The sequence below is a fragment of the Erythrolamprus reginae genome, chromosome Z, assembly GCF_031021105.1.
Source record: "Erythrolamprus reginae isolate rEryReg1 chromosome Z, rEryReg1.hap1, whole genome shotgun sequence".
In the NCBI taxonomy this organism is placed as follows: domain Eukaryota; kingdom Metazoa; phylum Chordata; class Lepidosauria; order Squamata; family Dipsadidae; genus Erythrolamprus; species Erythrolamprus reginae.
The window spans coordinates 111,490,659-111,514,964 of record NC_091963.1 but is presented as its reverse complement, the minus strand read 5'-3'; the positions used below and the strand labels follow the sequence as shown (position 1 = coordinate 111,514,964).

The 24,306-nt window shown below is 41.3% G+C and overlaps 1 protein-coding gene across 1 annotated transcript; it reads left to right on the top strand.

Annotated features, from left to right (window-relative positions):
• Positions 1-5,816: 5,816 nt before the first annotated feature.
• On the top strand, positions 5,817-24,198 carry MRPL45 (mitochondrial ribosomal protein L45). The gene is made up of 8 exons (XM_070729883.1): positions 5,817-5,919; positions 8,334-8,526; positions 12,772-12,889; positions 16,260-16,358; positions 16,951-16,999; positions 19,154-19,303; positions 19,409-19,582; positions 23,937-24,198. Exons 1-8 carry the CDS (start codon positions 5,887-5,889, stop codon positions 23,979-23,981), a joined length of 861 nt encoding a protein of 286 aa, XP_070585984.1. The 5' UTR covers positions 5,817-5,886; the 3' UTR covers positions 23,982-24,198.
• Positions 24,199-24,306: the final 108 nt, after the last annotated feature.

Genomic DNA, 24,306 nt, shown 5'->3' with positions numbered 1-24,306 from the left:
GTACCTATAGACAGAGCCAAGTTGAATTCTTGATTATCTTCTCTGTATAGCCGATTCTTCCAAAAACAGCTCTACTGGGAAATGCTTCACTTGTAGAAAATTGCTTGCTTTTTTGGGGGCGGGGTGTGTGTGTTAATTTTTTTTCTCTACACCTTACAGAAATACAGATTCACATACCTTCAAATTAGAATACAATACAATATCAATTGCCAAATTCTTAATCAAAATTCTTCATTTTTTATCTGTTTTGTTTGGTATACATCACTGATCTTGTGCTACCTCCTTTTCTAATTTTGTCATCTGGATTTCAAAGATTGTTTTCTGTTCTCATTTGGGTTCAAAATGCTATAAGCTATCAAAACTTCCCCTTGACTATTTGCTTTTTTTTTAAACTAAAAACTATGCCATAGTGCTCCAGCCCATTTCTTATATTCTTACTTACCTCATTCGTGTTTTTAAACCCTCATTTTAATATAACTACCCTTTACGAGGAAAGTTCCAAATTTACTTCTCTTCATACAACAAGGAAAAGAAATTGGTTCATATCATACCTTAAATCTAATTACAGTGGAACCTCAACATACGAGCAGCTCTACTTACGAGCTACTCGAGATAAGAGCTGGGAGGGGAGCGACATTTTTGTTCGCCTCCCGAGCTCACATTCGAGATACGAGCGCCAAGGAGCTGTCTCCTGAAGCCGAACGCTAACTTCCGCGTTCGGCTTCAGGAGACAGCTCCTTGGCGCTCGTATCCCACGTGTTTTAAAAGGTTGCAGCCGGCCTGGGGGGCTCGGGGGGGGGTGCTGGCAAGCCCCCCAGGCCGGCTGCGATGTTTTAAAACACGCGCGCCGCTTCACAGCTGTCTCCTGAAGCCGAACGCTAACTTCCGCGTTCGGCTTCAGGAGACAGCTCCTTGGCGCTCGTATCCCACATGTTTTAAAAGGTTGCAGCCGGCCTGGGGGGCTCGGGGGGGGGTGCTGGCAAGCCCCCCAGGCCGGCTGCGACGTTTTAAAACACGCGCGCCGCTTCGCAGCTGTCTCCTGAAGCCGAACGCTAACTTCCGCGTTCGGCGGCAGCGGGTTTTTTTGTTGTTGCACGGATTAATTGACTTTACATTGTTTCCTATGGGAAACAATGTTTCGTCATACGAGCGTTCCGACTTACGAGCCTCCTTCCGGAACCAATTAGTCTCGTAAGTCGGGGTTCTACTGTATAACAATAGCGATACGGGGGGGGGGAGGCAAGAGGGATCCAGGCAGTGATGGGCTCCTATGGGTAAGGTCAGGAACGCAGTACCGGTAGCAAAATTTGGAGCTCCACCCCAGAGCACCCAATTTGTACTGAAAGATATTGAAACAAAATGCATAAGCCACACCCACAGTGGGGTAGTAAAAATTTTGGTAGCCCATCACTGGATCCAGGCCAGGACTCAAAGCAGGTTCCAGGCCGGTCAGCTGGGAGGTCGGATGCTACCACTAAGGGAGACAGCTTAGGAGGTTAGGGGAAGAAGAGGTGGCGGTGTCAGGCAGCAGGAAGGCTCGGTTTCAAGTGGAGTGTACCAACGCTCTGAGAATTAAAGGGGAGGGATCGGGAGGCTGGGGCAGAAGCGGAGCTTTTATTTAAAGCAGGATTGCTGCGAGGGGAGGAGGAGAGTTAAAATGCACAGTATTGGTTATGTGCCATCAGTTGGTGACTCATAAAGATATAGTATAGCCATAGTGCTTTTCATATAGCTCCATATTAAAAGGAACAAGTGGACATTGGCTTAAGAATATTACTACTTGAGCTAGGCAAGCAGTATGGCTTTCAATCAGGGCATGTTACTTGGGACATAACATGATCCTAATAATCAAGACAAACCAAGTTGTATCTGAGGGAAAGTTATATAAATGTCTAAAAAAATCTTTTTTCCTGGTAGTACAATAATGCATTAGAAACTATGCTAATTAAAATTAAGCACTGTTAAATTACCAGTATCTGCCTGAGGTGATAACTACACTCATTAAAGCAGGGCCAAATTTTGACAGAATATATGTTCAGATTATTATTATTTTTCTTTTGAGTTTTATGTAGAAACTTAATATAGTCTTAATTGGTATGATTTAGATAAAGATTTATAACTCTAATATGATTTTTTTGCTGTAGCAAGTAGGAACAAATCGAGATTCAATATCTTTTTTTCCCCTTAAGCCAAAGGTGTGTAATGTTTTCCATGCTGATCTCATATTTGGCTTCAATTATATTTGAAACAAGGTACAGACCAGGAGGAAATTGTTTACTTAAATGTAAATAAACTTATTAAGATAAATAAAATTAATCTACTCATACAGAATAATATATTTGGAAAGGGCCATTTCATCCATCCTTCTCTTACAATTTAAAGTTACAATGACAATGAAAAAATTACCATATTTTTCAGAGTATAAATCACACCGGAGTATAAAATGCACCTTAGGTTTTGGGGAGGAAAACAAGGAAAAAACCCCTTTGCCTCCCAGCAATTTGCCAAACAGCAAACAGCACAGATGATATACAGTACACTGTTTGCTTTGTGTTTCTGTGCATGTGTGCCTGACCCATAGAAATAAGAAAGAATTGGAGAACTGTACATTATGGCAGTATATTAATGCCAGAAAGTTTTCTTGAATATAATCACACTAACTCCTCCCAATTATTTAAACTGATCTACTCAAAACATGACTAAGTCTGGATTTAACTCAGTTGTTTTATCTCAATACTAAACAGGACACTGTTACATTTCAGACTATGCTTGTACAGAACTGTTAAAATTGATGTGGCTTTCTGGAAGTATACTTTAGTGATATATGAGTGATGGATGAATGTTTTTATTGTGTGGCTTTTTAACTTTGTATCCATTTTACTGTTGTTTGCCACCCTGAGTCAGCGAGAAGGGCGACATACAAATGTGATAAAATAAATCACCATAATAAATAAATTATTCCCTATTATTTAAAAAAAAGATACAATAGCACTCTTCAGACCAAGCATTTATTTTAAAAAGCTTGTTTTATTAAGTTGTCTAGAACAATAATAAAGCAGCCTTTAAAACTAAGTCTAATAATTTGAACATTCTACACAAAGTTCCCTCTAAGCTGAGCAGTGAGCAATCGCTCACTTAAAAATCATCATCAACTCAGAGTTTTCCAAACCTGCCCAGAAGCCGAGAGGGAAATGTTATTATTATTTCTGTGTCGCCCAGTCCCGAAGGGACTGCCGCTCAGACACTATACTTTTCTGCCCACCCCAAAAAAAATTTAGAGAGAACACTGATTCTACAGACATTTATAGTTATTGACTTGCCTCCTTGCATCCAGATTCAGCAACTGATTAACACAAGAAAATCAAATTCTGCCTGTGCCTTTCCCTCACAATTTGTCTTCTTGCAACTAGTTTCAAATTCAGTTTAGCAAGGCCTGTTTGCAGCCCCAAATCAGCTGAGAGTTGGGAAGCTGATAGTGAGTTGCTTGGCTTAACAAACTCTTCCCTGTTTGCTGCAAGGAGGTAAATTGCTGGGAGGCAAAGGCCAAAGGTTGGGGGTGGCTGGGGCCATATATTTGATGTATAAAACACACACAAGTTTTCACCCTCTTTGGGGTGGTGGTGGTAAAAAGGTGAGTCATATGCTCCAAAAATATCCCATGAGCTCACTAACAGTTAATGTTGTTAAATTCTAAATAGTTATTTTCTTGTGCTGCAAGATAGATATGATTATTTTCCCAGGGGTGAAATTCAAATTTTTCTCCTACTAGTTCTGTGGGCAAAGCTTAGTGGGTGTGGCAGGAAAAAGAAACTGCAAAATTTCCATTCCCATCCCACCCTAGGGGAAGGATACTGCAAAATCTCCATTCCTGGGAGAAGGATATTGCAAAATCTCCATTCCTATCCCACTCTAGGGCCAGCCAGAGGTGGTATTTACTGGTTCTCAAGCTCCTCAAAATTTCTGCTACTAGTCCTCCAGAACCTGCTGAATTTCACCCTTGGCTTTTCACACTTAAGACTGTCGTGTCATCACATGATCAAAATTCAGACACTTGGTAATTGGCTAATACTTATGACAGTTACAATGTCTCAGAGTCATATCATTACCTTTTTTGATGATCATAAAAATCTCCCTATTTTTAGTGCTATTGTAACTTTGAACAGTCGCTAAATGAATGGTTGTAAGTCAAGAACTACCTGTATACTGCCTGCTTGTTGTCTAATAAGGAAAGTACTATGGATCAGTGCAGAATGTCTCTTCTAATTCTTCAAATTATTGTAGACCTTTAACAAATTCATAACTTGTCTGTGACAATAAAATCAAGGTAAGTGCATGATGTGCTTAGCAAAAAATTATAATTAGTAAGCTCCTTAAAAGCAGGCAATTTTTAAAATAAGATTTAAACTTTGCTTCAGATTTCTTCTATCTTGCAGCACAAGAAAATAACTACCTATTTAGAATTTAACAACATTAAATCTAAAACCTGTTAATGAGTTCATGGGATACTAATGTATCCCATGACCTCATTAACTAACAACAGAACAAAATTACACATGTACTTTCTAAATGCAGGCCCTTATTGAACATTCCTGATGAATATGGCCCATAAGAACTGGTACCTCACTGAACACAGAGCAGATTTCAAAAGTTCAAAAATAATGGGAGATCCATTCTTTTCAGTATTACTCCCTAATCCAAATTGTTCCCATGTGATTATAAAAGCTTATGAAGGTCCAGGAAATTTTGCTCAGGCTTATGATGCTATGGAAGCTTTATGCTGTGCTCAGTTTTGTAATTTGCTTTGCTTTGCTCTGACTGATGTGGGGTTCAAATGAAATATTAACCCTCTGTAATAGACTGCTGACACATCCACCACCTGCTTCCCCAAATCATGGGTTATTCTTTAACCACGTTTGAGGTCTTATTTGAAGCTGTTTATATTTATATATTTATAAATATTTATAAATATATTTATATTTATAAAATATTTATAAACCTCTTCAGTCCAATAAACTTCTATTATTTATGCCTTTAGAACTAAAAACAGGGTCATTTTTAGCTTGTGATAAGGAAACCAACACATTCCACGTCCTGCCAACAACTGTAGTGCATGTAGACAATTGTGTCATTTTTCTCCAGCGAACAGGAATATTTTTAGCTGTGAACAATTAATCCATCTAGGGAGAAAAGCATAAAAATATATGTTAAATTTTGGATGCTGTACAGTACTTATTCTTAATTTCAGGCTTTTCTGGAGATTGTGACCTATGCCAACGGTGAATTGATTTGTTCCTAATCTTTAACCATTTCTTCAGTGGTCTACCCGAATATGTAAGCAATCAACTTCACATTCTGCAAAACGTAATTCAGCTTGCAAAAAAAGACACTCATAGATACATCGATTAATATTGTTAGTTTAGTTTACAGACATTGCTTTTTCAAAGGACTGAGTGTATTGATTAGGTAATCATGTAGGCACCCCGATTACTAAATACCTAGCAGCAATAACGTTTTATACACTAACCCCGTTTTATACAGCACCCTTCTGTAAAGGCAGACAAGCAAAATGACAACATTGATTATTTAGGAAAAGTTACAAAGTGCTTAAAACAAATCTACTATCCATGATGTGATAATATTTCTTTGGTGTCTTGCATACTTGTGCACGTCTGAGGTTAGGAGACGAGTTAAACCCTCGTCGCGACGTTAACTGGCCCCATTCTTATGCAATGACGTAGCACCAATTAAACGCCAGAGCCCTGCGGACGATCGGATATCCTAACTGATGGACGTAACTACAACGTTTCACGACAGTCTCCGCCTCTTTTGTATTACGTCACATTCGAGAGCCAACTTCATCCCATCGTGCAAAGCGGCGCTCGCAATATGGCAGCTTCCTTGCGGCTAAATATAGCTAAGGTGCACTTACGTCCTTACTTTGAATCGGGAGGGAAATTTTGCTGATAGTGAATTCTGGTAGTTCGTCTTTTTCAGGCGAAGGGAAATGTATGGTTTCCGTTATTATTACAGCGCCTCTTTTTTATGTCTATATTTGTCTCTTTCATTTTACTGCGAGTACTTTCTGAGATCAACGCTATTAGCCACATTATGATTTAGCACTTTACGATGTCTACTTTTATTTGTGTAGATAGAAGCGAATATGTAAGAAGTAAAGTTTTTCAACCAATAGCTCCTCTCTTTCGGAATAAGGAGAACGATGCATTTGTCATTTACAAAAATAAGGGAAATTTGAATGATAATATACGTGCGGATTTTGATGTCGGTATTTACATTTATTACATATAGAGTTTGGGATTAATTGTACAGAAATTTACTTATTTTGGAAAACAATAGTCTGCGTATCCAGATAGCTGCAAAGTGTTAGTTTTACTTCAATCATTGAAATAAACCATTGAATTAATTCTGAAGAAAGGAAGAAAAAAATAAGATAAAAATATTTATATCGTTGCCCATCTCACAAATACTACTCTTATAAAAGATGGTTGACAAAGGTTATAACAAAAACACAATATAAAAATTAGTTTCAAAACTAGCTAAACCCTAAAGTTGCTGGGCTCAATTACTATCCTGACACCCAGCCGCAATTCAGGACTTCCCAAAAGGTAAGCAAAGTCCGAGCTATCTATACTACTGAATTAATCTGCGTCTTCATTGTTGAGGGGAGTGGGTGTTTGTTGTGGAATGAGTTTTGGAATATGCTTACTTTGGGAATGCTATATAATATAGAATGTGTTTCTTGAATATGTGTCCTCTTGTAACAAACAGAAACCTATATGTTTCTGTCGAAATATATGCCAGTAAGTAATTAGGATTTGCACAGCATGCTAAATCAAAACCAAGGAAATATGCAAATTTTATACTGGGTGAGCACTGCATGTGCAAGAGGAAAAAGTGATAGAATATGTAAGTTCAATGGATAAGTGCCTAGGTTTAAACCCATATCCACATAGTAAAGGAAAATCTCCCAGGAATTTTGGACAACTACTGCCAGAATTGTAGCTGTTCAGAATCAGTTTGCTCAATGTAGTGTGAACTCTAAGCTAACTTAAATAATTGAGTCATGGAGAAAATCTAGTTATGTTGTCACTAAAAGTTAACACCAACTTGATAGCACATAATCAGTCATTTCTTGGTTTTGCTCAACATTTGGGTACAAACTATCAAAACTTTTAGACACAGGTATGATTTCTTTTAGCAAAGGGTACCTGTAGATCCAGCCAAGTTTTTTGTACTAGCCATATTTCTTAGCAATCTCCGAAGGCTATTATATGGTAATCTTTTTTTATGTCAAGCACATATAACATAAAATATTACATAGATAAAAATATAAATATGATTTTGAATACATGAAAAGGATACAAATAAAAAAGGGACATTAGTACAGGGGTGGTAGGCTTATGTAAACCCTTTACAGAAAGGGATAAGATCAACAGTAGACAGTCTAAGGTTAAAATTTTGGGGATTTGGGGAAGAAATCACAAAGTCAGATAGGCATTCACCCTTCTGTTGCTGAACTCATATTTTCTGCGATAGAGTTTGGAACAGTTTACCTTAGGTTTGTATCTATTGTTTGCTCATGTATTGTTGTTCTGTTCTTATATAATTTATATTTTGGTTTGAAAGGGCTTTTATGTGTCTAGATTGCCTTTTTCTTTTTGACAAGAAAGTATGTGTGCATTGGATTGTTTTGAAAAACAAATATAATTTGCAGAACCAACTTCATAACAATTCAAAACAAAACTTTATTTGAAGTACTGGTAAGAACACATTTTGTTCTGTAGATTTGAATTTCTATGTATTTTAAAATGTCTCTAAATGTGACTCATATTGCTACAGTGGTTATTTGGATTGGGAAGGTGAGAAGTACCATATTTTTCAGAATATGAAATGCATAGGAGTATAAAATACACCTTTGTTTGGGGGGAGGAAAATGAGGGGGGGGGGGAATCTGCTTATTGGGTATTTACCTGGCTAATATCCTTAGCTTGGTCAGCTTCAGGACAATATTTTATCCCCTGGTTAGGGCTGAAAGAAAATCTTCAGAGAGCGTAGTAATGAAAACAAGTCTGCAAAGATTTAGGGCTGGAAAAAAACTTCTTTGGGGGGAATAGCAATGAAAAAACCCTGCAAGCTGGGAAGATTGTTAGGGCTGGGGGAAAAAAGCTTCGTAAATCTATATTCAGTGTATAAGACGCACCCAACATTTCAGTTTCTTTGGGGGGGGTGCATCTTATACTCTGAAAAATGGGGGAGATAAAAGGTGGTAATTAAAAGTTATTTGTATAACATCTGCTTTTTTTTTTAATTGAAAGGGGGCATCATGTTTACTGAATGTTACCCGTATTACCCCATCTTATCTTGTGATCCCAGTGAGGACCAAAAAACGACTTAAAATTCCCCGTAGCACCTATGATAATTTGGAACGACAGCAAAAATACTTAAAAAGTAGAGGAATGACGATGACTGAAGAAAAGATGTCACAGTATATCACTATTACCTGCTCAAGTAAGTAGTCTTGATAATTTATTCCATAGAAATAATTGGAGTAGAAGTAATCTCTATGGTATATGGAATCCCAAAACAAAATAGATATCAGTTGCTTACTTTTTGTTTTTTCCCCCCAGTTCTGGATATCCTTAAATCCTTTCTAATTGCATATATACATACATACATACATACATCCATCCATCCATCCATCCATCCATCCATCCATCCATCCATCCATCCATCCATCCATCCATACTTACATACATACATACATACATACATACATACATACATACATACATACACTGTTTTGTGGATATTGGTTTTGTAATGAATCACATAGTTAGTATTTAATTATAGCAACAAGTGATGGTGTGTAGCAAAGTCTGAGCTATTGTCATTCCCCCTGTAATAACCTGTGATTGGAAATAAGCTGCACCTATTCAGAATGGATTGTTCTATCTATTTTAAAAAAATCATGACCAGAAGAAATAAAGATGGCTATAAAAATACAGAAATGAAGTGTTATCCAAGTATGCTGTCTCTGGAGATAGTTGTCTCAAAAGTTTTTTTTTTCTTCAGAAGACAACTTGTTTTTTCCTTGAGGAAGAAGAAAATGTTTCACTTCTCATCCCAAAAGCTTCTTCGGTTTTGTTTGCAGGGGAATGGAAGGATAGGTGCTGACAGTGTGCTGAAATAACACCCCCCCATTAAGCCCGCCAAGCACTTTCCAAGGAAATGGGGGCAATGCCCCACGGACCCCACATGCCCTTACCAAGGCACGTTGCTCGCCTGCCCTCTGTTGCTCACCTTGCACTCCATGCCAGTAAGACAGATGGTTTGCTTTCTCTCCCCATCAATGCCTATGCACACCTGCCCCCGTCTCTCTCCTGGGAGCCTCTCTTTTTGCAGTAGTCACTCTTGGTCAGGAGAGAGTGAGAGAGAGAGAGAAAGAGAGTGGCAGGTGCACATAAGTATTAAAGCCGAGCCTGCTCCTGCATATAGACAAATGCTCAATAGTAACAAGGGAAAGCTGCCCCCAGGGTTCCCGTTGTTTTTCAAGCAATCCAGTTGGAAAGGAAATCCTCAGTTGGTGGGTGAGTGATTGTGGACAGGTCTCAAGCAGACTGCTCCAGCATGGAGACTACCCATGTGGCTGCCGCCACTATAAAGCTGATGTGGGTATATCTGTCCGCTTTGGCAGTGATCCTGAATAGCATGAAGATCATCCATATGCCTTCTGCGGTTCCACAGCTGATGGGGGCAGGCCTGCTGGCTCTGGTGGTGATCCCGGCTTTCTGCTGCTCACCAATGCTCCTGGTTGATGAGTGCGGCATTTGGCCACTTTTCCCTGCCCAAACGGCAGCTCCGAGCCAATTCAGCACTAGTTTATGTTCACCCCATTGGATTAAAGATGTTAAGGAAAGACAGAGAACTGAAAGCTCTGTTTGCACAAGAGTGAACCTGCCTCTCAATTGCAGACTCCCAGCCGGGATCCACCCTTTTTGCAGCATCCACTCTTCTGGCTGGGAGAGAGAGGGAGAGAAAGAGCAGGCAAGAAGCAGGTGCGTGCAGGTAGCGACAGAAGACATGTATTTTAGTAATATACCAACTCCCTCTGCCTTGGCATTGCGCACACCCTGCGGGACTAGCTCGACTCCTCTGGGCTCTGTCTTTGGCAGCGTTTTGAAATGTGCTCCTGCCTGCGAGGAGGAGGAGGTGAGACAGGGACAGAGGCTTCAGAGCCATGGCGCCCCCCATCCGCCAATCAACATAGAGAGACACGAAAGCTGCCAGACTCAAGCTCCTTCCCCCGTCCCACAGAGCACACACATCTTACCCAAGTCTGGCAGCTCTGTGGCGTCTCTTGACCAGTCTGTGCAGGGAAACACTTTCAAAGTATGGAAAAACCTTTGCGAGCAATTAACAACTTCTTGCATCAAGAGGTTTTTCTGTACTTTGCAAGGTGTTTCCCTGCACAGACCAACTGAAGCTGCCAGACTCAGATAAGATGCATGTTTTGTGGTCCGGCCCACCTCCTGCACCCCGAAAATAATAAGACTCTGCCCTCCAATAATGAGGCCAAAGCCATATTTTGGGGATCAAAAAAAAATATAAGACAGGGTCTTATTTTGGGGGAAACAGTATTTATTGACTATGAGGTCCCTGCAGAGTTAATGAGCTTAACATCTTACTAACTTTCAGAAAAGCCCTTGAAGCTTTTAGTTATTGATTCAAAATGTCAATTTTACTGGTTGCATTTTGTACTTAATTGAGACTTTTATTCTTTTTAAAAATCTTTTCAAATTATCGAAACCACCAAATGACTTTGGTGACAACCGGAAAAATTAGAGCAAATTTTGCAACATCTACATTCTGCCATTCTGCTCAAATACATTTATTCATGACCTGTATTATCAATATTGCCTGATAATATTTTTTGCAAGATTCTTTCTGCATTTTTATCAAGTCACCCATGAATATTTCTGTAGTCATTGTAATATAGTAGCTAAAATATTTGGCTTGAAAGATTCAGGTTTAAGCCATGGAATATTGGTAATTTAGGAACTAAGTCCTTCGAGATTGGGTGGCATAGAAGTCGAATAAACAAACAAACAAACAAGTCATATTTTCTAATCCCATCCTATGCTTATAATGTTATTATTAAAGATATAAAATGGAAAAAACCTCAAGAGAGCTACCTGGAGAAAAAGCCAACTTTAATGTAACAAGTAATAACAATATTTATGTTTTTACACTATATTTCTCAGATAGAATTTTAGTTTGCAGAATGTAGTAAAGTTATGGCTGTATTTGCCGTTTTTTCCGGACAGATGATATGTTGCAGATAATCCTCACTTACCCATAGTAATTGGAACTGGAATTTTCATCACTGATGCAGTTGTAAAAAAAGATATCACAGGACCATCAAAGAAGCAGTGGTAGCGACTTGCAATCTTTCCTGCCACTTTTGCTTGTGGAAAATTGCCACTGAAGATTGCAAATCATGTGATCATGTGATTATGAGATGTTGTCACATCAAGACTGCAAACTGGATGCCAAGCACCTAGAATGGGTTGGCAACCTGCAGCTCTGGAGCCACATGTGGCTCTTTCAGCCCTCTGCCGTGGCTCACGATACTGCTGCTGTTACCGCTTCCATGGCCTGGCCACTGTTCTCGTAGCGCCTTGCGCAGTACAGTGAAATTTAGCGTGCTTCACAATGGAGGAGATGGCGTCTCCTCCTCCTTCTGGAGCCCATTTTGACACAAAGCCACAATGCAACCCTGCCCCACTTGCTCCTGGCAACAACAGCATTGTTGTAAGTTTGCTCTCACCTCCCGGATGTCAGTTGGTTTTCCTGCAGAGCCAGCAGGCTGCTGGTGTTGTGATGCCCCACTTCTTTGGTGACTCCAGCACCAGTTCAAGGACCTCTCCCCCCACCATGGGAAACCCACACGGGGTTTGACAGTGGCGTGAGATGCTGGAGAATCAGTATCAGAGAGACCAGACACAGAGAGAGACAAAACTAGACACAGAGAAAGAGACAGACAGTCCGATACAGAGAAAGAAAAAAAAGAGACAGACAGATAGAAAGACAGACAGAAAAAAGTGAACATTTTTACAGGACTTACCATAAATAGACATTGAGTATTTTATTTGAAAGTAACCTTCAACCCAGTGTCTCCCCCCGCCCCCCTGAATTCAAAATGTTTTTGATGCGTGCAGTTCATTGCTTTCATCAATTCAATACACTATAGTTTTTTTATACATAGCATTAAGGTCAAAAAACATTATTCGCATCTTTATTTTAGATGTCAAAGGGATTTTGTGGTTCCCAGTGTTTTCTGTGGAAAATGGGTCCAAATTACAAACCCCTGGCCTACAACTTCAAGGGTTAGTTACTACTAGTTGTTGCAACAACCATCACTAAACAAGTGATCATTAACTATTTTATCACTACTGACTGATATTGTAACCACTGTCCACATTGTCAGTACAAAGTTTTTCCACGATAGCAATAGGTAATTGAAGCCCTAAGTCAGGGCCATTCAGCAATACACATTTTTATAGCAATAGGATGTTAGCAATATCAGATTCTGTGGAAGAAAAATTAATTCATTAACATGAGGGGGTGCAGTGGGAGAAGCCCAAGCAATAATATTTGACCTCAATTTTTTTAACATTAATGTTTCACATTTGATTGTTGAGCATGTTCTAAAAACAATTGTTCTTATATTTTTTTCTTGTTTTGGCAATCCAGGGGGAATCTTTGAACCTTACCTTCCTCCAGAAGGAGATGCCCGCATGTCAATGTTATCAAAGGAAGGTCTGTTGCAAAGGACAGAGAAATTAAGGAATGCTGCAAAATCTTACACAGCGTATGTATCTTTTTGTCTATGGATGCATCTATTCATTTTGTGCTAGCGTATAATTTCCTTTTAGCAGCTGCAGTTTGTTCCGTGGTCTTGATCTTTTCATCTTCTAACCATTTCTGTAAATCTTAAAGGATGATTTATCATATTTTTTGGAGTATAAAACACATCAGAATATAAGACGCACCTTAATTTTGGGGGAGGAAAACAAGAAAAAAAAGAATTCTGCCTCTGCCTACCAGCACCAGGATTAGGAGGGTCCTCACTTCCTCTCGGATTTTGATAACGAGCAGCACAGAACTTTTTATCTGTTCTAACAATAAAAATGAATTTTCCTTTCTAAGATTACAGAAATGTGAAGTGAATAAGAAATTACAAGTAGACATATATGATTGTATAATCTTCTGTGCTTTTGTATTATTAATAAAACATATTAGTAGCAGATAGTCCTTGATTTTTCAGAACCCACTTTTGTTGCATAAGGTAAATCTCAGATTTCTGCTATGGAAGTGGTCAGTTTACCTATATAAGGTGATTAACTAAATTTCACAAGAAAAGCCTCCTCAGGTAATACTAGGAAAACTTAAAAGAATAATGAGATTTCTTTAAAGCACATATTCTTCAAATCTTTAATCAGGCTTACTGTTTTATCATGCATCTGTTGACATTTTTTTCTGCAGAAATTGGGGTGGAATTTAACGAGTGGGTGGGTGGGGTATGATTTTCATGGGGGCAGAAGACAGACTTGGCTCCACTCCCAAAATGCCCCGATGTTCTTACCTATAGCCATAGGCATTAAAAGCTATGGTGTTTCACAGCACGGCCCAATAGAGAAGCAGCACATCAGACCTTCTGGACCTGCCATTTTGTAAACATGCTATTGGGCTTCCAAGAATCTGCCACCTGGAAAATGTTTCCTCCACGATCGTCACATTTTAGGCACCCTATTTGCAACTGGGGAGGGGGATCTGCCACCTGAAAACGCTTTCAACACAGTTCCCTAGACTGCTTTGGGATCAAGCTCTGACTGAGGCAGCAAAAGCGCAGCAGCTTCCTGGGAAACCTAGTAGCATGTTTATGAAGTGGCAGGTCTGGGTGGGGCTACATTCGAGTATAAGGTGCACCCAAATTTTCACCCTCTTTTTTTTGGGGGGGGAAGTGCATCTAATACTCCGAAAAATACAATATTTCCTCTTGCATTTCCTAAAAATATTAACTTACAAGAGCACATTATTATACTGTAGTACTTTTTGGAATATGGTGATCTGAAAAAGGAGTTGAAGACTGAATGTTACCCTATGTATAAAATCTTATTTATGGAAAATGAGCTTGAATGCTTCTGTTCACATCAGGGATGAACGGTATATTTATCTATCTATCTATCTATCTATCTATCTATCTATCTATCTATCTATCTATCTATCTATCTATCTATCTATTAGATTTCTGAATGTGATATTTGACTTCTGGAAGTATGATTTTAGAAGGAGGGAAATGAGGACCTTTTCCTTATGCATGCACTGTTGGATCAAATAAATATTTTTAATACGACAATGGTATTGTGGATGCAAATTTATGAAAAAGGTGTTCAGAAATGAGTCCCATTTTTAGTAGAATTAATTTTATTGTTACGTTTTTCCCAGCATTTGATATATTTTTAATACCATGTTTCCTGAAAATAAGACCTACCCCCCAAAACAAGCCCTAGCCTGATTTTTTGGGGTGGGCCTAATATGGGCCTAATATGAGCCCGAGGGGATGGGCATGGCCAGCATGAGAGATGGCCAGCATGTGGGGGGCCAATGTTGTTCTGCAGCCACTGCAGCTCCTTGGCACAGCACAAAAACGGATAAGTCCAATAGTGGAGGCAGAGATGGGGCTGGGGGAGAAGTGATCCAGATGTGCTGCACGGCTGCCTGACTTGAAAAGCTTGCGGGAGGCTTATGTAGCGGCACTCACAGCAGGCAGAGGCAGAAGTAGGAGGGATAGGAGAGGCAGGTGATCATGATGCCCTGCCTGGGTGCTGTTCGGCTCAGGTACAGGCAAGCCAAGAGAAAGTTGGACGGAGTGGACAGCGCATTAGGATCACCTCTGCCTCTGCCTGGCTCTCCTGTGTACTTTCCATCCAGAGGGGGATGAACTTTCATCTGCTTGCAAAGAGGACACTTTGAAATGGAGCTAATTGCTCCCTCAAACTGTCCCCTTTGCAAGCAGATGAAGCTTTGAATCTCCATCATTTCTCCGTTTAGGTGAAAAGTGTTTGGTCACCTACAGGTTGCTTAAGAATAGAGCAAATTGCTCTGGCAAAGAACCCCAGCGAGACCATCAGCATCATGGGCAGCCACTTGGTGGCCAGCAAGGCATCCCCTGCAGTCAAGAAGTGTCCCGGCACCAGCTGGGCCAGCAGGCAGGCTGGGTAGGAGCCGGGGCATGCCTAGAGGTTGGCCCCCTGCAGCTGCAGGCAAGCAGACAATGGGAAGGAGAGGATGGGGCCAGCAGCAGCTATGCTCCAATTCACATCAGCTCCATGCACTCACCACATTTGAATACTGTACACACAAAAATAGACCTCCCCCAAAATAAACCTGAGTGCTTATTTTCAAGCCCAAAAGAAAATAAGACCACTTCCTATTTTCAGCAAAACATGGTATGACATTATTGGATTCAAACACAATTGGTTAGTTGTCCATAAAGTGACTTAATCACTTTGCAAACTTTTGAAGCTGATGGCCTTTTCCTGTGAGTATACTCCCGAATGTTCGTTAATTCATTGTTCCCTTTTCCAGGTTTCGCTTTAAACAAAAGAGTTTTGTATTTAGTAGTGTTTATCCTAAGAATTGTGCAATTTGCTGATTCACCCATTTCCAAATAAAGATATGACTTAGGTTATTTTGGAAATTTAGAATGGAATTGTTTCACTTCGGCTGTATCCTCACAATGTGCCAATATTTAGGATTAACTGGCCTTTAGTTTGCTGCATTAATCTACAGCCAGGATGAATCCAAAATACTAAACTATAAAAAGATGGGAATAGCCAACAGGATTTTAGCCTAGATAATATGTGAACCTATAATGAAAGAGATATTGTTGTCTTCTTAATAGGTTTGATTAATATCTTCAGAATTTAGTGTTTGGGCTTTTTTCTCAGAATCCCCTATCATGATGTAGACTAGCTATGATTTCATTAACCATTATTCTTCCATAGATTGATCAGAATAAAAATTATAATCAATATGAATATGACTTTAGCAGTGTAGGAACAGCATTATCTGGTTTGGCTGATCATGTAAGTCCTGTATCTGATGTGCTTCATCTTATGGATTTTTTTTTTTAAAAAAAACCTATTTACTCTCTCCTTCCATTTTTTTCTTGACAGAATCCGAAAAATAAGGGCGAATGATCCTGACTTCCGCGTTAAAACCTTTGCACAAAAAGCACAAGAAATCTATATTGAGGCACACAATAATCTGGCCAAGTAAGACTTCTTGGGATATGTTTGTGCATTAGTTTGATAGCAGTTAACATCTTTTAGTTCATTTACCTACCTTAGAGCAACTTCAAGAATTATCTCTAGGCATGTTTTTTAATGTAAAAAGAAATAGCCTATTGTTTGTGATGGATAGATTGATAGAAACTGGTTCAAATGCCTGGAAGTAATATCACAAATAGATAGCTGTTAAAATCTGTTTTCAGATAGGGAGTGAGGTATGGAGGTAGCAGCTGATTCATTCATCAGATGTTCCAAGTGTATTCATGAATTCTGACACTCTTATCAGCTATTTTGATATTGTCTATTGTATCTTCCTTTTCATGTACAGTACAGTATCCCCCCCCTCTTTCTTTCTAGCCTTGCATAGTATATTGTAATTTGAACTTTGTTAACAGTGATTTTCCTTCAAGGTTATTCCTGAATAATAACAGTATTATTCTCTATAGATATTAGCAGTTGTCAAGAATTGTGTGTGCATGTGATGTTCAAGCTGATGTGTTTCAAATTGAGTAGTATTTTAACTGAGTTGATATTTAGAAGCAACCTGATTGTGTATTATTTTTCTAAATTTCTATAGTTTTAATGAGGAGAAACTCCACACTCTAGTGACTGAACATTGTTACCCGGTAAGAATATTTTATATGAGATCAGCAAGTAATTGCTTAAAAGACTTTCCTGTAACAGATACCTGCATTACAGTCCTATGATATTCCTGCATTGTCAGTCGGCCAGATTAGATAGAATCATTATTGGTGAGCTCCTTCATTTAGAAGTGCTTTGCTAGTTTGGACATTCTTGTATGCACTTAAAAGTATGAAGCAAACAGATTTTTAAATATTTTTTTTAAAACTAAGAGGGAATAGGAAGCAATGCACAGTGTTTGCTAGCACCTACATGGGCTTTAAAAGTCATTACAGGAGGAAGAGGGTTTGGGTAAACTGCCTATGGTTCAACATAGCTTGTAACAGCCTGACCCCAGGAGGTTGCTTTTAAATCTCTTTTTTTATTCTGTTTCTAATGTTTGCAGTTATAGTTTAGACTTCATCTCATCAATATATCAAGCTATTAGGATTCTTTGATGATGCTGCATGGAAAAAGTTCTGAATGGGAATAAACTAGTCCTCTGATGTCGAACCTATAGTATACGTGCCAGGGGTGGCATGCAGAACCTTCTCTGTGGGCAGGCCTGCCACCGCCAGCTGTTCTTCTGGCACTGGCACATGTACATGTGTGCACGCTCCAGTTTCAGCCTCAGTGCTGAAAAGGTTAACCATCACTGAGTTAGTCTATACCCGCAGAAAATAGGATTGCCCCCAACCTCTTTGCCTTTCGTAAACTTCTTAAAATCTATCTCTGCCGTCAGGCATAGGGGAACTGAGACATCTCCCCTTGCCTATGTAGTTTTATGTATGGTACGTTTGTGTATATGCTTTTTAAATAATGGGTTTTTTAGCCGTTTAATGCTAAATTGTTATTTTACACTTTTAATATTAGATTTGTTATTGTATAATGTTTTATCACTGTTGTGAGCCACCCCGAGTTTGCGGAGAGGGGTGGCATACAAATCTCATTACTAATAATAATAATAATAATAATAATAATAATAATAATAATAATAATAATAATAATAATATTGTCTAAACCAGTTGTGTCCAACCTTTGCAGCTTGCCAGCCCAGCTGGGGAGGGGGAGATCAGAACCGGCCGCATGAGTGGTGGCCCATTGCATACTCAAGCTGTGCGTGCGAGTTGAGCTGCCATTGCACATGCACACCGGCCTGTTGCTTGTGGCCCAGTTGCAACTAGGCTACGGCTGTGTCCCAGGGGTTGGGAACCCCTGGTCTAAACAGTACTATAAGTTTCAGTTGTTCACAGCATGACTTTGTATTTTACGCCCATTTCCTTTTCCTCAGGCGGGTTTTGCTTACTTATCCCATTTTTTTCTTCAATGGTTTTTGTGTCTTTCTATTTTCTTTCAGGAGTGGGAAAATATTTTATACCGAATCATTAAATCCTGATCACAATACAATGGTACCTCATCTTACGAACGCCTCTTCTAACGAACTTTTTGAGATACGAACCCGGTGTTTAAGATTTTTTTGCCTCTTCTTCTGAACTATTTTCACCTTACGAACCCAAGCTGCTGCTGCTGGGATGAAGGGGTTTCTTTTTTTCTCTTTTTTGAAGAAAGAAAAGGGAGGGGCGGCTTGGAGGGGGAAAGAGTTTGCATTTTAAAAAGTAGGAGAACAGCGTGCTTGCACAGGCACTGAAAGGGTGTCTTTTGAAGAAAGGAGAGGTGCCCCCCTTGCCTTTCTTCCTTCCCACTCACCCTTTAGCCTAGCCTTGCTTCTTCCACCCGCCCCCTTTAACTGCTCCTCCCTGCCCTCTGTTCGCCTCCCTTCTAAAGTTTGGGATTTTCCTGAAGGATTTGCACGCATTATTTGCTTTTACATTGATTCCTATGGGAAACATTGTTTCGTCTTACGAACTTTGCACCTTACGAACCTCCTCCTGGAACCAATTAAGTTCGTATCATGTGGTACCACTGTATTTTGCAGTTTAAAATTGCTGAGTTGTTAAAAATAGGGATTTGGGTGTTGATTTTTTTGAGGGGGTTTTGTTTGTTTGTTTGTTTGTTTTGGTCACTTCTGTTTTTATTTTATTTTTTTCCCCTAAAAAATTTCTTGTAGCTGCTCATAAATATTTTAATCCTTGTGCAGTAGTATGCTTAAGCTGCTTAATTTGAACATGCTGAAATTTTGGACATGTTGAATTTGCTAGGAAATGGTACAAGGAAATGAACATAAGACCATTCGATGGAGATTTCTGGAATCATTGGAGCCCCCTAAAGTAGTCCAGGTGCGATGCCCAACTCTGATGAATGAGGATATTTTGTATGGGCAAGTGACAGTTCGAATTCACCATCGGCAGGTATGTAATTCCAATCACCGTTACCCTGGAGATATTAGAATGTGTTTTACATATCACCACGTAATGTCACAGGGTTGGTTTATTGGGGTTTTTTCCCCTTGACAGATTTTGGCTATCTATGATCAGTTTGGGAGGCTTATGTATGGAAGCGAACAGATACCAAAGGATATTCTGGAATATGTTGTGTTTGAAAGACATCTGATACACAAAACTGGCCTGTGGAGGCTACATGACAAGATTGTTGCAACGTGGGCTCCTCCAAAAGACCCTCTAATCAAGGTATATGTTTAGGTTATGATATAGCATTTATTTGTAAAGGTATCTTAATTGTTTTGATACATAAATCTTAAAAGACAAAGCACCCATCTTTTAGCACCCATCTTTTATCTAATAAAGAATAAAGTAGCTTGATTCATATTCTTCTTGTGCAATATCAGTCACCTGAGGTTGGTGATCATGCTGGCAACCCTATTTTTATCAACAGCCGCACAAAAAGATGCTGCTGAATTTTGTCCAAATCAGTCCCTTAGATTTTTAAGCCATGATCTTCTTCTGCCTTGACCTTGTTTGCCTTTAATCTTTCCCTGGAGGATTAAGTGAAGTACAGTGATCCCCCGGTTATTGCGTCCCCGACCATTGCGAACAGGGTAATTCGCGATTTTTCAACCCGGAAGTCAAAACACCATCTGCGCATGCGTGCCCTTTTTTCTATGGGCACACATGCGTAGATGGTGCCCGGCAGATCAGCTGCTGGGCGGCTTCCCTGGGTCTTCCCCCTCTTGCTGGCGGGAGGGCGAGCAGCGGGCATCAGCAAGGAGTTTCCCCACCGCCCACGCAAACTCCTCGCTGCCGCCCGCCCTTCGCCCGCCCACACCGTTCATTCTCGCCGCTTTGGAGCTGAGTCCTGAAGCGAATTCGCTTCAGGACTCAGCTCGAAAGCGGCCAGAGCGAGCACGGACAAGCCGTTCGCTGGCGCTAGCTCTCGCCTGCCTGCCCGCTAGCGAGGAGCCGAAGATTGGGGGCGGCGCGGCTGTTTTAAAACGTCGCCACCGGCATGGGGGGCTTGCCAGCACCCCCCGGGCCCCCAACCCGGGATTGGGGGGCTGCTAGGAAGCCCCCCATGTCGGCGGGGACGTTTTAAAACACCCCGCGCGACTTTCCAATGAGTCCCGAAGACAAACGCGTTTGTCTTCGGGACTCATTGGAAAGTCACGCGGGTGTTTTAAAACGTCCCCGCCGACATGGGGGGCTCGCTAGCACCCCCCCGAACCCCCAACCCGGGTTAGGGGGGTGCTAGCGAGCCCCCCATGTCGGCGGGGACGTTTTAAAACACCCGCGCCGCCCCCAATCTTCGGCTCCTCGCTAGCGCTGCGGAAGTAAAAACACCATCTGCACATGCGCAGATGGTGTTTTTACTTCCGCAGCGCTACTTCGCGAAAACCCGCTCGTTGCGGGGGGTCCTGGAACGGAACCCTCGCAACGAGCGGGGGATCACTGTATACCATATTTTTCCAGGTGTCGCATCACATGTCCAAATAGTCTAACTTTTGCGTTTTGATTCATATATCCTACTAAATCATAATGTGATTCATTTGGTTTTGAAATAATGTATTGTGGGAAATAAGCTATTGTCTATTAATTATCCATGGCTTATTGAATAAACAGCAAGTGTAAAAGGGGCTAAGTTTAAAGTAAGTATATTTTAGCTGATGGTAATGTGCTAGCATTTTCTCAACACCTACATGCATTATTACAAGCCCATTACAGCGAGCGCCCCAACCTTTCTTGACCTGCGGCACATTATTTACATTTACAAAATCCTGGGGAACATTGAGCGGGGGGAGGGGGGGCTAAAAAAAAGTTTGGAGAAAAAAAATCTCTCTTCCTCCCTTTCGCTCTATTTCTCTCTCCCTCTTTCTCTTCCTTCCTCTTTCTTTCCTGTGCTCTCTCTATCCCTCTTTCCTTCTCTCTTTCTTTTTTCCTCTTTTTTCCTCTCTTTCTCTCTCCCTCCTTCCCTCCCTCTATGTCTTTCCCTCTTCCTCCTCTTCTCTCTTTCTCTCTCTCTTGCTTTCTTTCTCTCTCTCTCTTTCTCTTTTTTTTCTCTTTTTCTCTGTCTCTCTTGCTCTCTCTCTCTTTCTCTCGTACACCACACTGGCAACAGCGGCATCGGGCAGTAGCCAGGGGTGGTGGCAGAGCGGTCGACTGTGAGCGGGAGCCCTGATGGCAGCGGCTGGACATGTTGCTGGACGCCGTACATGCTGGCGCTGCGCTGGGCATGGGTGCGGGGCTGGCACCTCCATCCCAGCCCAGCCAGCGGGCCAGTGCCAGCCTCGAAGCACCAGCAGGTACGGTGTGCAGCAACACCTCCAGCCGCCACCATCAGGACTCCCACTCACAGTGAACTGCTCTGCCGCTGCCCCGCAGCTACTGCCCGGTGTTGATGCTGCTGGCACCCTCCCGCCGGGCCCCAAAGCTCACTTGAAGCCACCAGGGAAGTTCCAGCTGGGCGGGGTGCTACCATTGCTCTGCCCTGGAGCTCCCGCTTGCAGCAGCCATCCCCTGGCTATTGCCCGGTGCCGCTGCTGCTGGCACCCTTTCGCTGCCGGTGGCCTCTCGCCGGTGCTCCAAAGCTCACTTGATGCCACCAGGGAAACTCCAGCCGGGTGGGGTGCTGCTGGTGCTGGTGGCCTTGCCCTGGAGCTCCTGCTCACAGCAGCCGCCCCCCGGCTATTGCCCGATGCCGCTGCTGCCGGTGCCCTCCCGCCGGGCCCCAAGCTTACCTGCCCCAAAGAAGGAAGGCGCGAAAAAGAAGGCACAAAGAAGGAAGCCGTGAAGAAGGTGGGAAGAAGGACGCTCAGCTTCCAGTCTCGGAAGCTAAGCTTCGCATCACACCTGACCATGTCTCGCGGCACACTGGTTGAAAAACACTGCATTATAGAATGTCTGTCAATTTTATGGTTTCTGGAGACATTGAATTATAGATCCTCACATTCCATCTAGCATAACCAGTGGATACTGGCAGGAGTATTAGGAGTTGTAGTTTAAAACTTCGGAGGAAACTACTATAGAGAGTCAGAGATGTGTGCTTAAGTTCTGTATCCCTGTCCTGTACTCATATAATCCTTACACAAGTCATAATCTTAAAACCTTAGTTTCGTCTTTAAATAATGTCTAAAGTAATTCATAAAATCTTGACTGAAGAAGCACAGTTGTTGGGAATGAGCTATTTTATAAATGACAGGATCAGCTGGGATTGCACATCATCATTCAAATCCAAAACCAAACAAATTGCATTATACCGTGTTTCTCAGAAAATAAGACTTGATCTTAAATTTTTTTTTGGTCACCAAAATAAGTACCAGGGCTTATTTTTGGTGAGGGCTTTTTATCATGACTGCAATGGAGCAGAAGACCAGGCAGTGGGATGAAGCAAAATGGTGGGGATGGAGGACGAAGAAATTCATGGTGGCTATTAAGCAAGGTGATAAGGGGGGTGGAGGAGGGTGGAGGATGAAATTTCTTGCTCACTACTGCAATGAAGAAAAAGGCTGACTGATGCACCAGTGCCATGGCCACCAAGTGAGGTGGGGGGTGGGGGATAGAGGATGAAGTCCCAACAATATTCTTGGCCATCTGGGTCTCAGAGCCGTGATCCTGGCAGAGTGTGGCGGTAGCCAGAACAGCCTCTTTCCCAGCTCACCCACAACAGCAATCAGTGGGGCATCTTCCGTTCCACCACTGGTTGCCTGGAGTCGCTGGGAGGAGTTCTTCTTGCCCACTGCTTTCCAGCTCCCTCCCAGCTCCCCTCATTTCACCAAAGCATCCCTTTACTAACCTGCTTTCCAGTTCCATTCTCCGCCACATGCAGAGCAACAAAAGAAGACCGTGGGACTACCAGTAAAAAAAAAAAAGTTCAATCAGACCTTCTAACTTTGCCAAATCTTTTTTTCCCCCCGAGAAGTTGGAAAGTCTGATTAATCTTGTTTTTTTAGTCCCACAAACTGCACCAGCATCAGGGCTCTGCAGGCTGGGCAGCCATGTATACTCTTGGGGCTTCATACTCCATCTCTCCACTGCCTCACTTCATCCTCCATCACCCACTATCACCTTGCTTAGTGACCATAGTACATCACTGAGCCTCCTGCTCTGTTGCTGCGGCAACCAAGGAAAAGAAGCTTTGTCCTTCACCACCTTGCTTCATCCTCCACACTCCCCCACCGCCTCACTTAGTAGACCTGAGAAATCCTCACCCACCCCGCCAGCCTCATGTTGGCAGCAACCAGACAGAATGGCCGACAAGCTGGCTGCACAAGCTCTTAAGTAGGGCTTATGTTAGGGGTAAGGCTTATATTTGGCACAAGTGTGAAAGTCAGGGTAGGGCCTATTTTCGGGTTAGATCATATTTTCAGAAAAACATGGTATCAATCCAACCAGTGTGTTCCAACATTCCCAGTTTTTCCAGAGTTTTGAGGCGTAGTCCTTATAGGTTATGTTAAGTCAGCTTTTTTAAATAAACAAATGCTTGTGCAATGAGAACTCAGTGCAATTCCTTCATATTTCATATTTCATGAACATTTGACAATTGGGGCACTGATTTTCTGTTTTCTTTTTTCCCCAACTTAACCCTTTCCAGACTGTTATGATCCCAGGACCAACCCTGAAACCTTCAGAAGCATAAGGAAGAATCAGCAAGAGGTACCAGATCCACAGATTTAATGTGATAAATAATAAGAACAAAAAACCCCCAAAAATACGAAGTCAGAACTGGATATGTTGGACAAGCTTCTTACGCGTTATGCCTCTGGTTAAATTATGAAGTGAGTGTGTGTGTGTGTGTGTGTGTGTGTGTGTGTGTGTGTGTGTGTGTGTGTGTGTGTATATATATATATATATATATATATATATATATATATATATATATATATATATATATCAAGCTGTATAATTCCTATGAATCCATTTTTCACTCTTCCTTACTAGAATAATTGATGTATAGTTTGCAA

Excerpts from the sequence above, each read along its gene's own strand:
- MRPL45 (XM_070729883.1), top strand. The coding sequence starts at position 5,887 with ATGGCAGCTTCCTTGCGGCTAAATATAGCTAAG. Across the intron at positions 5,920-8,333 it reads TGCGGCTAAATATAGCTAAG|GGGGCATCATGTTTACTGAA; the intron begins GTGCACTTACGT and ends TTTAATTGAAAG. Across the intron at positions 19,583-23,936 it reads CAAAAGACCCTCTAATCAAG|ACTGTTATGATCCCAGGACC; the intron begins GTATATGTTTAG and ends AACCCTTTCCAG.